Source organism: Oncorhynchus gorbuscha, linkage group LG16, assembly GCF_021184085.1.
Source record: "Oncorhynchus gorbuscha isolate QuinsamMale2020 ecotype Even-year linkage group LG16, OgorEven_v1.0, whole genome shotgun sequence".
Lineage (NCBI taxonomy): Eukaryota > Metazoa > Chordata > Actinopteri > Salmoniformes > Salmonidae > Oncorhynchus > Oncorhynchus gorbuscha.
Window position 1 is genome coordinate 74,318,052 of NC_060188.1, and position 14,130 is coordinate 74,332,181.

A 14,130-nucleotide genomic window follows, 5' to 3' on the forward strand; every position below is an offset into this window, starting at 1 on the left:
AGAGATAAGCCTGTTGATTTATGCCAGATTCAGGCTGGAGTCAGATGAATCAGCGAATCTGAAAGGAGTCAGACAGAGTATGGGAGACAGTGTTGAGGCTGTATGACGTTGGCTTTATCACTCATCGCAATCTTTCACACATATTAATAGTTCCAGGTCAGTGAACTCACCCGCTGCTCTAGCTCAGTGAAGCTGCTTTGAGGGGGGCTGCGACGGGGACCGAAAGGCCTCATAATCGTGTATTATGACTCTTGCTGGATTTTATTTCAGTGGCTAAATGGCTTTGAAAACAGCATAATGTGATTCCCCCCCCCCCCCTCAAGGCTGGGATAATCACCTGCCTTATTTATTCATGGCCATGTCCAGTAATTTCCACATGTTTTGAGTTGAATTATTCTACATGTGTTGCCAACGGCGGTGGGATGAGGTAAGTCCAGCTAAAAATACCGCTTTTTAAATGATTGTAGTTTTGCAGATGGATTTGTATTATGTGGCTGTTGTGTTGTCTTCAGACTGTGTGCTCACATATGCCCTGGCTAAGGACTCATTACACAAAGTAATTATGGGAGCCCAGCATCCATTCCCTTCCAGGCCCTTCCACCCCTTGCTCAGACCAGACCCACTGTCTCTCTCTCCATAGAAATACACCGTGGTCAAAACAGGGGCTTAGATACAAATCGAATCGAATCAGTGTACAAATCAAAAGCTATGAGTAATGCTACTGTGCTGCGAGGCGGACCGGTGGCGTTATCATCATCCAATTACATACTACTGTTCCTGTGTCCTCCAGATGTCTGCTTCTAAATGACTTTGAAAATAAGTATTTGTCAAAGACAGCTGCTGTAGCCTAAAGGAATGTCCTCTATATAATTGTCAATTGAAAAATGAGGAACAACAGCTAACAGCTTAACAACGTAACATAACCTGGACTCTATGAATGTCAACTGGACTGAAAATATATGACTCCTGCAAACAATATTTAACTTTATTTGAAATGGCAACATGTCATCATTGTTTATAACATGCACCAATGGATGCAACAGGTAAATTATTTTTAAACAAAATGGTGACCTGAGTGACCACTTTTCTTCTTCACCAAAACAAAACGTCTCCTGAGTGGCGCAGCGGTCTAAGGCACTGCATGTCAGTGTAAGAGGCATCACAACAGTCCCTGGTTCAAATCCAGTATCATATCTGGCCATGATTGGGAGTCCCATAGGGCGGTGCACAATTGGCCCAGCGTCACCGGGGTAGGCCATCATTGTAAATAAGAATTTGTTCTTAATTAACTGACTTGCCTAGTTAAATAAAGGTAAAATAAAAATTTGTCCCAGATGATTACTGTAGCCTTCCTTTAAAGACGTGAGACCAACACAAGGAAACCTATCAGGATGTAAATGTAAAAAGCATAGTTTCTGTGAGACAGGGGAATTCAGTCACAGCACTCTAAGTCACCTTAGTGGCTCTCAGGACTGAAAAGTACTGCGCTGAAACTCGTGTGAATAACTCCTTAGGCGGAGTTAGAACTATTGAAATTCACGCGGATCGTGAGGAGAAAACCTAACGAGGCTAGAGACACAGGGTTGAATGTAATGGTGACCTCTATGTGGAGAGCAACTGATTAGCTCAGTGTTATTCAGGCATAGGGAGGCATTGAAGAGGAGCTTTTCACATAGAACAGATAATATATATATTCTCATCTACAGTGTAGGTGGGGAACCAGAGGCTCTACTCTGAGAGGGGCAAACACTATCAGAATGTGTGCTAAGGGTTTGGGGAAGATCAGCGTGATCAGGAGTGACGGCCTCTAAGTCTACTGTTTCCAGGAAAAGAGACGGGGCACAGTGCTGAGGCTCAGTGAAACACACATTATCCCATTAAATGCTGCCACACAGCTCGTATCACAGGCTTAATAGCTATCCAGGGTGGTAACATGCTATGGTTCTATCATGATTGGGGGTCACAGATGTGTGTGTGAGATTGTGAGTAGTTGATTAATTCATTCAAGTGCCTTTCCACACTCTCCGTCCATGTTTTTGGAAAACATTTCAATCAAGTGTTAAACAGCAGCAGCAAAGAAAAGCTCAAATGCTAAAATTCTGAGGCTATTTTTATCAGCTTGAGCCAGACAGAAATATATACAAGATACAGTGTACACCATTGACATGTATTTACAGCACTGTACATTAAGAAAGACCATAGGGCTTCATTGCCTGTCAGATGAATGTTATCTGGTTATGGCACTGATCACACATTGGATGTTCCAGAGAACATATCACAACAGGTTAGGGTTTAGCTAAGAAAATCACTAGTGTTTTAGGGATTGATTGTATGTTGATTTAGTGTGATATTACCACAAGTGTTTAACCAATGCTTTCAAAGAAACTGCATCGATAAATAAATCCATTAACTAATTAATACATTAATAAACCAATAAATATGTAAATAAATAAAATGATAAACTCCTATTGCACGTACCAATGATTCCACAAATCACATCCCATATTTCCTACAGAATGGGTATTTATTTCAATAAATGGACTTTTCAGATCCTCTAAGAGCATGTTTCTTTTTCTAAAGTGGGTGTGTCTCTGTGGCTCCTCCTCTATCTGTGCACCAATCAGATGTGGGAGGTGGGGCTTTCTCACAGGTAGATCTCTTGTTTGGGGGTGTGGCTAGGAGGGGAGGTGGGCAGGAACTCAGAGGCCACGCTCAGGGGCACCTCCTCCTTTGGGCAGTCCTGCCTAGGGGCATGGCCGCTGTTGGAATAGGCACTACGGGAGGGCGGAATGCTGGCTCGGTACTCCTCGCCACCCAGCCTGGCGCTTCCGTTGGCCAGGCGGCCCAGGCTCCCTCTCTCCTGGTAAGGCACGAAGGTGGAGAGTTTGGGGGGATTCCTGGTCTTGCGCACTGGGGAGGGCTGCCCAGGCATCCAGCAGGCATCTGAGTGACCCAGCTCACTGCACTCCTGAGTACAGTTACCAGTCATGGCCACATCAGGTATGGAACGCATATCTACATGGAGAGGAGAGATAAACACCCATGTTCAGAGAGGTTCAAATGTTTAACAGAAAAAGACAACAGAGGGAGTTTAACTGCAGATATAGCCCCTCACTGTTGACTGAGAATAAACAACAAGGTTACTGTGACTTCTAATCGGGAGTAGAAAACATGAGGAGTAGAAAACAAAAAGTTATTCTCATAACCCCGTGTTTGCTAATTAACTTGCAGTTGTTACTATGCACAGTACAACTGTTGCTATGTAGCTGTTGCTATGCACTGTGACATGGATGCTACAGCATGTACAGTCTGGAGGTTGATATTAGAGGAGCAGAGATGTAGTTAATGTGTTCTATGAAGTCCTTCACTGCATTGGGCAATCATTGCTATAAGTATTGAGCAATGATTACGACTGTGTGTCTAGTGTTGATTGATACAGAATCTTCATTTGATCACTATTTTGTTGCTGAGAATTTTCCTGCACTGCATAAAACACACAATAGCCTACTTTTGGCCAGCTAATAGCCTAATCACCGATCAAGCAACATTATGGACTAAACGTTAAAATCCTTTTGCTGCAGGATTCTTTTGCCGTTAACAAAACAGGTCAAATTAAGATCTTATTTTTGTATGTCTATGTGTGTGTGCTTGTTTGCATGTTCTGTGCTGCCCCGTGGCTGTATTGTGCTGTATGTAGGTTGCCATCTAGTACGTACTGGGTAAAAATGGTGCCCCAATGTGTTTCCAAGGATAAAATAGAATTTTAACACACAATCACGGATAATGATCAGACAACGCACAATGCTACATGTGGCTCCAGAGAGATCCCCGCAGGGCCCCAGGGTAAACCCATTGTGGTATGGCTGTTATTGACTGGCAGGTTTGAAATGAGTCCATGTCCCTGATACTGATCCATTTTTTCATTCTACCATTCCTAATTAATTAAATAGGTCCACAACCTACTGACCTCCTTCCAAACAGCATTGATTCAAATCAATAGATGGATATAACTGTACTGTATACCTACACCATTTTTGGGCAGAAAATACAAGGTATGGTGACTGGGTCAAAGGGAACAACCCCTCAGTCAATTTGTACTGTAACTGAGCCATTAAACCCCTACAACTCATCCAGAACGCCGCAGCCCGACTGGTGTTCAACCTTCCCAAGTTCTCTCACGTCACCCCGCTCCTCCGCTCTCTCCACTGGCTTCCAGTTGAAGCTCGCATCCGCTACAAGACCATGGTGCTTGCCTACGGAGCTGTGAGGGGAACGGCACCTCAGTACCTCCAGGCTCTGATCAGGCCCTACACCCAAACAAGGGCACTGCGTTCATCCACCTCTGGCCTGCTCGCCTCCCTACCACTGAGGAAGTACAGTTCCCGCTCAGCCCAGTTAAAACTGTTCGCTGCTCTGGCCCCCCAATGGTGGAACAAACTCCCTCATGACGCCAGGACAGCGGAGTCAATCACCACCTTCCGGAGACACCTGAAACCCCACCTCTTTAAGGAATACCTAGGATAGGATTTAGATGCACTATTGTAAAGTGACTGTTCTACTGGATGTCATAAGGTGAATGCACCAATTTGTAAGTCGCTCTGGATAAGAGCGTCTGCTAAATGACTTAAATGTAAATGTAAATGTAAATGTAACTTGAAAGTACCTAGCTATGAACCCCCAAAACACAAATAACATCATTTTGTCAGTTCAGATTTATGTTCAATTCACATAGAAACAAGCAGAGCTAGCATAGCAACACTTAGATGTGTTTGCCTTGAATCTGCAGATGGAAGTCTATATGCCTACAGAAAAGCCCCAGGGGGACCAGTTCCCAAACAGTCTCTCTGTGTCTATACTCACAGCTAGCCCTGATGCAGGCATTAGGCAGGACTTCTGGGCCGTTCCACCTGTACAACACAGGGAACAGGAGCCTCCCAGTTCCCTTTAACACAAAGCCACAGTATTAACCCTTTTACCTACCGTGCACATCAACTCAGCCCAGCTCACAATGCTGAAATAAACAGACCCCAAACACACAGTGGACATGGAAGAAACATCAAAGGAGTTGCACAGTAGAAAAAAGGAGCAGCCAAAGACAGGCAAGTGAAAAAGGGGATTTTTGGAAGCCTGTTTTCTCCTGGAGTGGAGCCTGAAGTAAATCAAGGTCTATGTCTGGAACAAACCCTTTAGAGTTTACAGTCTGGATAGTGCAGCTCCAATAGGCCGGGAGCAGGAGGAGAGCGGGCAGCCCAGAGAGAGCGGATGGGCGAGCCACAGCACTGTAAGGGCACTGGGTTTAACAGGGAGGTGATTGGATTTAGAGAGCAGGTGATTTGGTTTTGAAGAGAGGTGACTCAATGCTATTTTTCTCCCTGCACATCAAATCCTGGACTCTCCGGATGTGGAGACAGTACAGTATCAGCCAATGCAGCTCTCACTCTCGCTCATTCACTTAGTCTCTTTAATTTTACATTTCATATATTCCTTTTATTACATCAGACACACTTAGCCTTTAACAACAGGAAACCCTGCTGAGCCACATTCACTATCACATCCACCTCTCGTTCTGTGATTCCCAGTGAACTTCATCAATGATTCCAAATGCACTTCCTTCACTCTGGTGTAACATGCACTCTACCATGCAGGGCCATGGAGGAGAGAAGAGGGAAGGGGCTGCGTGCAGAGCTTAACCCCCTCAGCTGATAGACACATGGGAGGGGTGGGTTTGCATGCATGCTGCATTAGGGTGCCAGTGGGAGGTGTTGGGTGTCTGAGGCAGGCTTTCTCTCGTCGACTGATCCCCTGTTCACTGGCATGGGGGGAAGCTGTTCTTCCAGAGATTTCACACTGCTCCTCACTGTCTGACTGCAAATGCTCCCTCTCCCCACCGGCTGCTTTCCAGTGTGTGCCACAACACTTGTGATTGATAGGGAATAGTCACAATTCATAGAGAGATGGAAGAAAACAAAATAAAGACATTATGGCTTGGGATTGACCGTGTGGTCTTCCAATTGCATATGTACAGTACCGGTCAAAAGTTTGTAAAAACCTACTCATACAAGGTTTTTTATTTATTAATTATTTTCTATGATTGTAGAATAATAGTGAAGACATCCAAACTATGAAATAACTCCCAACAAATCTAAATACATTTTATATTTGAGATAATTCAAAGTAGCCACCCTTTGCCTTAATGACAGCTTTGCACACTCTTGGCATTCTCTCAACCAGCTTCACCTATAATTATTTTATAACAATCTTGAAGGAGGTCCCACATATCCTGAGCACTTGTTGGCTGCTTTTCCTTCACTCTGCATTCCAACCATCTCAATTGGTTTGAGGTTGGGGGATTGTGGAGACCAGGTCATCTGATACAGCTCTCCATCACTCTCCTTCTTGGTAAAATAGCCATTACACAGCCTGGAGGTGTGTTTTGGGTCATTGTCCTGTAGAAAAAACAAATGATAGTGGGACTAAGCGCAAACCAGATGGGATGGTGTATCGCTGCAGAATGCTGTGGCAGCCATACTGGTTAAGTGTGCGTCGAATTCAAAATAAATCACAGACAGTGTCACCAGCAAAGCACCCCCACACCACCTCCTCCGTGCTTCCCAGTGGGAACCACACATGCAGAGAACATCCGTTCACCTGCCTTGCGTCTGACAAAGACACGGCAGCTGGAACTAAAAATCTCAATGTAACATTGATAGGTTTAGGCTACTACATGAAACTCACATTTTCCCTATACCCATCATGAGGTTGCTACAACCTAGCCATTGAATGAAAGTTTACAATGTAGGTGCACACAGGTCGAGATACATTTTTAGATGACAGACAGTGGCACATTCAATAGCGCCTTGCACCCTCTTGCCTGCATCTAGCATATCTAGTGTGTAATCATTAGCCCAACAGTTGCAAACAAGAGTTTCTATATGACAAATTAATGTATTTTTATCCCCGTTTTGTTTGATTCAGTTTAAGAAACGTTTTTCAACCAAATCGGCAGAATGAATACACCCCTGATTACACATAAACACAGTTCACTTTAATACGTAGCAGCCACGTTGTATTCATTCTAGCCTCTATGCTCTCCTCCTATCACCTTTTCCCTTTGTGGACTTCAATGAACAACACATCAGCTGATATGACCAGGCAATTTTTTCCCCCCCAAACTATTTCATAACTGCTACACACAGCCTACATCGTTGTCCCCATATTAGCTAAAGTAATGTCCTAGTCAACATAGCTAATTGAACTAATGTTAACCAGCTTCAATCATGCAGTAAATAATCAGTAAGCAGTTAAACAGGCGGGCCTCTGGAATTGGTCATTAGTCTAGGGAAGGGGGTTGAACCAAGAGCTTCCTGGGTTTTGTATTGTCCTGCACCGTGGTGCAACCCTACAGAGTGCTGTTGAGGCTACTGTAGACATTTTTGCAAAACAGTGTTTTAATCAATTATTGGTGACGTGAATACATTTACAATTAGTTTAATCAAAAAATGATAACTTTTTCAATGTTTTACCATTTTTAGTTTTGGGAAATTCACTGAGGACGATGGTCCTCCCCTTCCTCCTCTGAGGAGGACCCTCTTTATACCACCCCTACCTTGTCACAAAACAACTGATTAACACAACGCATTAAGAAATTCCACAAATTAACTTTTAACAAGGCACACCTGTTAATTGAATTGCATTCCAGGTGACTACCTCATGAAGCTGATTGAGAGAATGCAAAGCTGTCATCAAGGCAAAGGTTGGCTACTTTGAAGAATCTCAAATATAACATATATTTTGATTTGTTTAACGCATTTTTGGTTACTACATGATTCCACATGTGTAATTTCATAGTTTTGATGTCTTCACTAATATTATACAATGTAGAAAATAGATAAACCCTTGAATGAGTAGGTGTACCCAAACTTTTGACGTGTACTGTATATAGAATCGTGGTTAATGCAAAATGTTTAATTTGTGAATGAAACATGTATTCAAGGTAACCCACAGACAGTGGAAACAAGACCCCATTTATGCAGATATTGTTACGCTAGGTACTCTAAATATAGAGATGGTGTGTGATATCAAAATAGTCTGTAAATAGATAGTGATTTGTTCATGCATAGTGGGAAAAGTAACATTCCTGGGTCTTGTGTTTGTTTGTTTTTCAGTGACATTGGGTGTGTTTACTAAAGCATTCACAACAGTTCCCTTTGGTAGGCCGAGATACCTGACATTTTGTCACCCTCAAAATGAGGGAGAGAGGAAAAAAGAGGGGAATACAATGTAAGGCTAAACACATATGTACAGGTAACTGCCAAAATAAAGGAATCACCTAAGTAAATAAGGGATAAAAAGTATATTGAAAGCAGATGCTTCCACACAGGTGTGGCTCCTGAGTTAATTAATTAATCAATTAATTAATTAATATCCCACCATGCTTAGGTTCATGTATAAAACTGCCCAGCTAACCACTATTTTGGCCACCATGGCTAGAGTAAGAGATCTCAATGACTTTGAAAGAGGGGTCTCAAAGGAGCATAAAGGGGGCTTGTGGTGGCCCAATGCCCTATTAAGACACCTTATGTTGGTGTTTCCTTTATGTTGGTAGTTAATACATTAGTTAGTACATAACAACACACAGATAACCACAAATGCACAATAAATATACACATTTTTCACTTATCAAATTCATACAAGAAATTCCTTGTTTTCAATAAATATAATTCTGATGTGCTTAGGTGGATTTAGGACAGCATATAAATTCTGCATACGCTCTCATTAAATATCAGTTCAAATTGTCATGGGAATTTTGGGGAAGCTCTTTGAGATCCTGAGACACTGATTGAGAGGAGAGGCAAAGCAACATATCCTCCCAGTGATTATTCCTGCCCGTCCTCCAGTCTTTAGTTGCTCTGTGCAGCCTTTCTTCAGGCTAAGGAAGCAAAACTCAGCATGGTAATTTTTCACACAAAAAATGAGAAGTGAGTAACTTTCAAGAGAATATCTGATTAATTGTTGAACCTGTTTCTGGTCTACTTTCTCACCCATAACGATCTTCTGAGAAATGCAGCAGCAACTCTGGGATTTAGCCTCATTAGATCTCCTCTGAAGTCCAGTCATCCCCTGCCAGCCAGCCCGCCCCTCCCACCCTCCCTTGTTGTTCCCACCTGTGGACTAATCCCTTTCATTCAGCTTCCTGTGTTTCTGACTGACTTTAAGCTATGAGGAAGAGAGGTCAGCGCAGAAGTACTTTGGAGAAAGCCTTGGAATCCTGGGACAGAAATAATCATAAAGTACAAAAACCACTGCACATCTAAGTGTGGCTCAGATGTGGCAGAACTGAGAGACACAATGGCTCAGGTGTTTCTGTGAGGCCAAATTTTTCATTAAAATGACCGTTAAAGCCATAACAGAGCTCCCACCTGCCCTTCACTGATGGTTGTTCTACAAACATTGGACTATATGTTTAGATTTTTAATACATTGACTGCATGATGCAACTCTAATGATGATTTGAAAAAAGTGTCTTGAAAGGCATGAGCTCTGTATTGTTTCTTTGCACAGGCTGTACACACTTCATCAGTCACCCATTCACAATTTGACAAGCACTTGATAATGCTTCAAATTTCACGGCGGCATCCCATTTGTGTGGCCATAATGCACCCCAAAAAAAATCCATGCCTTTGTGCCCTTCTCCCTAAGTGTTGGCACTCTGAAGCAGCTCTCACTGACATGGTTCTCCATCACAGGATCAGGTATTTCTCTCAGGCTACAAGTGAAGACAGACACATCGGAGACGCAACTGCATGCGTGCTTATCCAATTCCGAGGTGCATATTGAAGAAATTGGAAGAACTGTCCACATTTACTTTTCATCATCCAACAAGATGAGTAGGTCTAACGAACAGCAAATGCATAAGCCTAAGTAAATCGACTATTCCCCATAGTACAAAAGTTGACCTGTTCTGTGCGAGAAATAAATAATCCAAACATAGTTTGGGACAGTTGTTGGATTTGATAGATCCCAAATTAATAAAACCACTAGCATCAAAACCACTTTTTTACGCAATGTGGCTGACACAACAGATCAGAATGTTTAGCTTAAAATGTTGACAAAGTCTAAGGCTATTTCTTCACATTATAAGCGCAGCAGTGTGCACACGACAGTAGGCTATATGTGCGAATGTTCCATTAGGGGAAAACACCATTATCAAAAGTCACCACAAATACAATTATGCACGCAATGCTTTTATTATAAAGGTGCATTTTTATGGTGAAAATATTCTTCCCCAAACTTGAAACTCATTCGCTGCTTATGTCTGCCAGTTAGGCTCTACACCCCTTGTAAAACGGATTAAGTTATTTGGACACTTTAGTTGTGATACAACCCTTAACAAAACATGTAGGCCTATGGGCTAGGCTGTGAACAGAAAAAGTCGCTAAAAAAAGCCATTGTTTCTTGCCTTAAGCTGGGCATCATTCACAAGTGATATCATTCATAAGGGATTGGCTATTATTGTAACTCATCAGACTATTCTTGATTTAATATCGTCTTTACCTATATTAAATCATATATAGTATTTGTAAAATTTGTCTTGATTTAGAACGGTCCATATAAAATGTAAAAAATTGGAGGACGCTTTTCCTGTGGTTCGTTTTCATAGGTGATACTGCTGTTGTAAATATAAGCGATGTGCTTAATATTAGGAAAGTTATAGTAGGCCTAGCCTACAGAAAGCTAAAGGGATCCCCCTCTTTTAAATCGAGGCTGTCACTCTGTTTTCTCTCGCAATTGCATAGCCTATAGAAATATTGGGCAATGTGAGCTCCTGGGCTCTCATGAAGTGTTTGATTAGATTTTCGATAACATTTTCATTGTTGTCAGAATGATTAGAAGGATAATAGAGTGCTGAGTATCAGGCAGTTACCAAGTTTGGTAGGTTACTAATGACCATCAGCAGCATCAGAACTTGGAGAAGCCTAATTACCGTGACTAAACAGTCACATGGAATATGACTGCCTTCATGAGTTGTGACCGCCGGAGTGGCAATAATACGATCACCGCAACAGCCCTAGTTGTGGGTTTGATTTCCATGGGGGACCATTATGGAAAAAATGCATGCACTCAGTGCTGTAAGTCACTTTGGATAAGAAAAATAAATAAAATACAGTGTTACAAGTACACATCACACGAGGAAGATGAAAACATTTTAAGAAATTGTTCTGTGTCCTAATTGACTGCAAAAACCCTGCAAGGGCACAGCTATTATTTCATATTTTTTTACTAGGCAAGTCAGTTAAGAACAAATTCCTATTTACAATGACGGCCTACCCCGGCCAAACCTGGGCCAATTGTGCCCCGCCCTATGGGACTCCCAATCACGGCCGGATGTGATACAGCCTGGATTTGAACCAGGGACTGTAGTGACACCTCTTGCACTAAGATGCAGCACCTTAGACTGCTACACTATCCCTTGGTGAGCAGAGGGTTAATGACCTGCTTGCAGATCCATTTTTCTTTTGAAAAAACATGGTGAAACTGAGACTCAGAAACTCTCTACTAAAAGAGGATTTAATTATTTTATCCAGATTAATAAATCCAGTCAGAAATGCAGAATTTGGATTAACTGTAAAAAATAAGACATCCAATATAATTCCTTCTTTGAGACGTTTGACATGGTCCCCGCTGTCAAATTTTTCATGATCTGAAAAGCAAAAGTGATCCTATTTCAGCACTCATAGTCTTGGATACCTTGCAAATATGGGCCCAGAAGTATGCAGTATTTAAGAGAATGGGTGACGTGATGGTGAATAACCCAGTTACCAGTATTTCCCTGGGTTAGTTATGTCTAAGAAGCCTTAAAAGGAAGCATGGAATTCCTGATTGACAGTACTGCCATAGCTATATACCGAAAAAAAGAAGACGCAAGAGAGCTTCCCTGGTGGCACAGAGGATAAAAGACCTCACTTGGGAGCCAAACATTGCCGACTACAAATAAATTGTAAAAAATATGGTTGCGTTTGTATGATTAAATGCTGTTCAAATGTTCTATTAATTAAATAATGGGCATTTTGTGAACATACAAAGTGTAAAAAATATGGATAGTTGTGCTTGTATGATTAAATGCTGTCCTACAGTATTCATTTAATTAAAATGCCATGTGTGTCTGTATCACCTTGTAGTGGGCCTACAATACAGTTATCAAATAGAAATTGCCATTACATCTGGAGAGAAACAAGTGGGGATGTATTCCAATCTGCTTTCTTATGCTTTAACTTAAGGAGCGACAATTTCGCATGCTGAGAATATTGTGGTAATATTAGGTATATAACATTTAAATATAACATTTTCGAAATGGTCTTGAAATGTTCTTAGGTCCTCCAAGACAGGGTAAAATGTATATTGCGTGAACATCAATGGAATATCAAGTTAAACCTCAAACAAATATTCTATGAATATCATAAACAAAAACTCAAACTGAACCATTTTATCTCAATCTCTTCATTCAAAGACTCAATCATGGATACTCTTTCTGACAGTTGTGGCTGCTTTGCGTGATGTATTGTTGTCTCTAACTTCTTTCCCTTTGTGCTGTTGTCTGTGCCCAATAATGTTTGTTTTGTGCCACTACTGTTGCCATTTTGTGTTGCTACCATGTTGTTGTCATGTTGTGTTGCTACCATGCTGTGTTGCTGTCATGCTATGTTGTTGTGTTAGGTCACTCTTTATGGAGTGTCCTATATTTTTGTTTAATTTATTTTTAAACCCAGCCACCATCTCTGCAGAAGGCCCATTTGCCTTTTGGTAGGCTGTCATTGTAAATATGAATTTGTTCTTAAGTGACATGGCTAGTTAAATAAAGGTTCAATAAAAAATACAAAAATAAATTAATTACGATCTCATTTGGAAATTGTGGAACATTGTGGGAGTGTACTGTGCAACCTTCGTGAATATCATAACAATCTTATTGCAAAATTAAGGGAATGTCCTGTGCAACCTAACTTAAACTGTATGAATGTCATCACACCTGAGCATATTGTGTGTTATGGGAATCTCTCTCTTTTAATGTTCCCACAACCAAATTAAATATTCTGGGAACCTTTAAAGAACTCAAATGCTGTTATGTCAACATCAAAAGAATGTTTTGTGCACCCTGATACAAACATTACCTGAATGTCAGCACAGCTGGACAGTTTTAGTGTTTGGTCTCTTGTCATATCCCCACAATGTTCACACAACCTAAATAAACATTCTAGGAACCTTTAACGAACAGAGAAAATGGTTCTGGTAACATTCTTGTCTTTTGGGATGTCCCCATAATGTTCCCACTAGACTGTTCCCACAGCCTAATGAAACATTCTGGGAACCTTCAAAGAACAGACAAAATGTGTTCTGGTAACGTCCTTGTAACATCAGGTAAATGTTTTTTTTGCACCCCAAAAGAAACAGTTTGTGTTTTGGGAACATTTGCAGGGGTCATGAACCACGGTGAATTGTGGGACACCCTCCACTGGCTGTAAGAAAGTCTTAAAGGCCAGAGCGTCTCCATTCCTCTGTGACTCGCTGGAAATAAGGAAGTACATGGCAGACCCACACAGTTCCAGTCCCTCAAGTGCCATCCATCATGGCATGGCAGTGCACTAGTTAGAGAGCGATTGAGCAGCTTTCGGTCCTCGTCGCACTGTGATGGAGAGATGATCCCTGGGCCCTCTCTCTGATCCCCGTTTGAGCAGCCCAACTGGGGCAGCAAACGCTCTATGATCCCAGGGATGGGTGAGACTGGGCTGGGAAAGTCAGCGCCAATAAGACTCAGAGCTCCACAGAGCTCCATCACCACCACTCTCTATTTCTGATCCTCTAATTACCCCTTCCCTGGTTCTGCACCCCTGTTGCTACGGTGGGACCCCAAGCCGAATAGGCCCTCTCCAGTGGCTGAGAGCAGAGTTAGACTAATGGAGACATTATTCTCCCCTTTTCATTATAACCACATACTCTCAGGACCCAGCTCTCATCACTTCCAAAATTGCAGCTTCAGCTCGCCAGTCCCTACTGATATGGTGTGAGCAGGCACAAACCTATCCAAACTTTCAATGGACAGAGAGAATGATTCCTCTTAAAATAATATATGCACACA

At 41.9% G+C, this 14,130-nt stretch overlaps 1 protein-coding gene across 1 annotated transcript in view; it reads right to left on the bottom strand.

The window, feature by feature from the left end:
- Positions 1 to 207: 207 nt before the first annotated feature.
- The window catches only part of LOC124000473 (protocadherin-1-like), a 144,531-nt gene continuing 130,608 nt past the window's right edge, over positions 208 to 14,130 (bottom strand). The window contains exon 5 of the mRNA XM_046306846.1: positions 208 to 3,015. Coding sequence (XP_046162802.1) covers positions 2,645 to 3,015 — 371 coding nt within the window. The 3' untranslated portion in view covers positions 208 to 2,644. The remainder of the gene's footprint in view (positions 3,016 to 14,130) is intronic.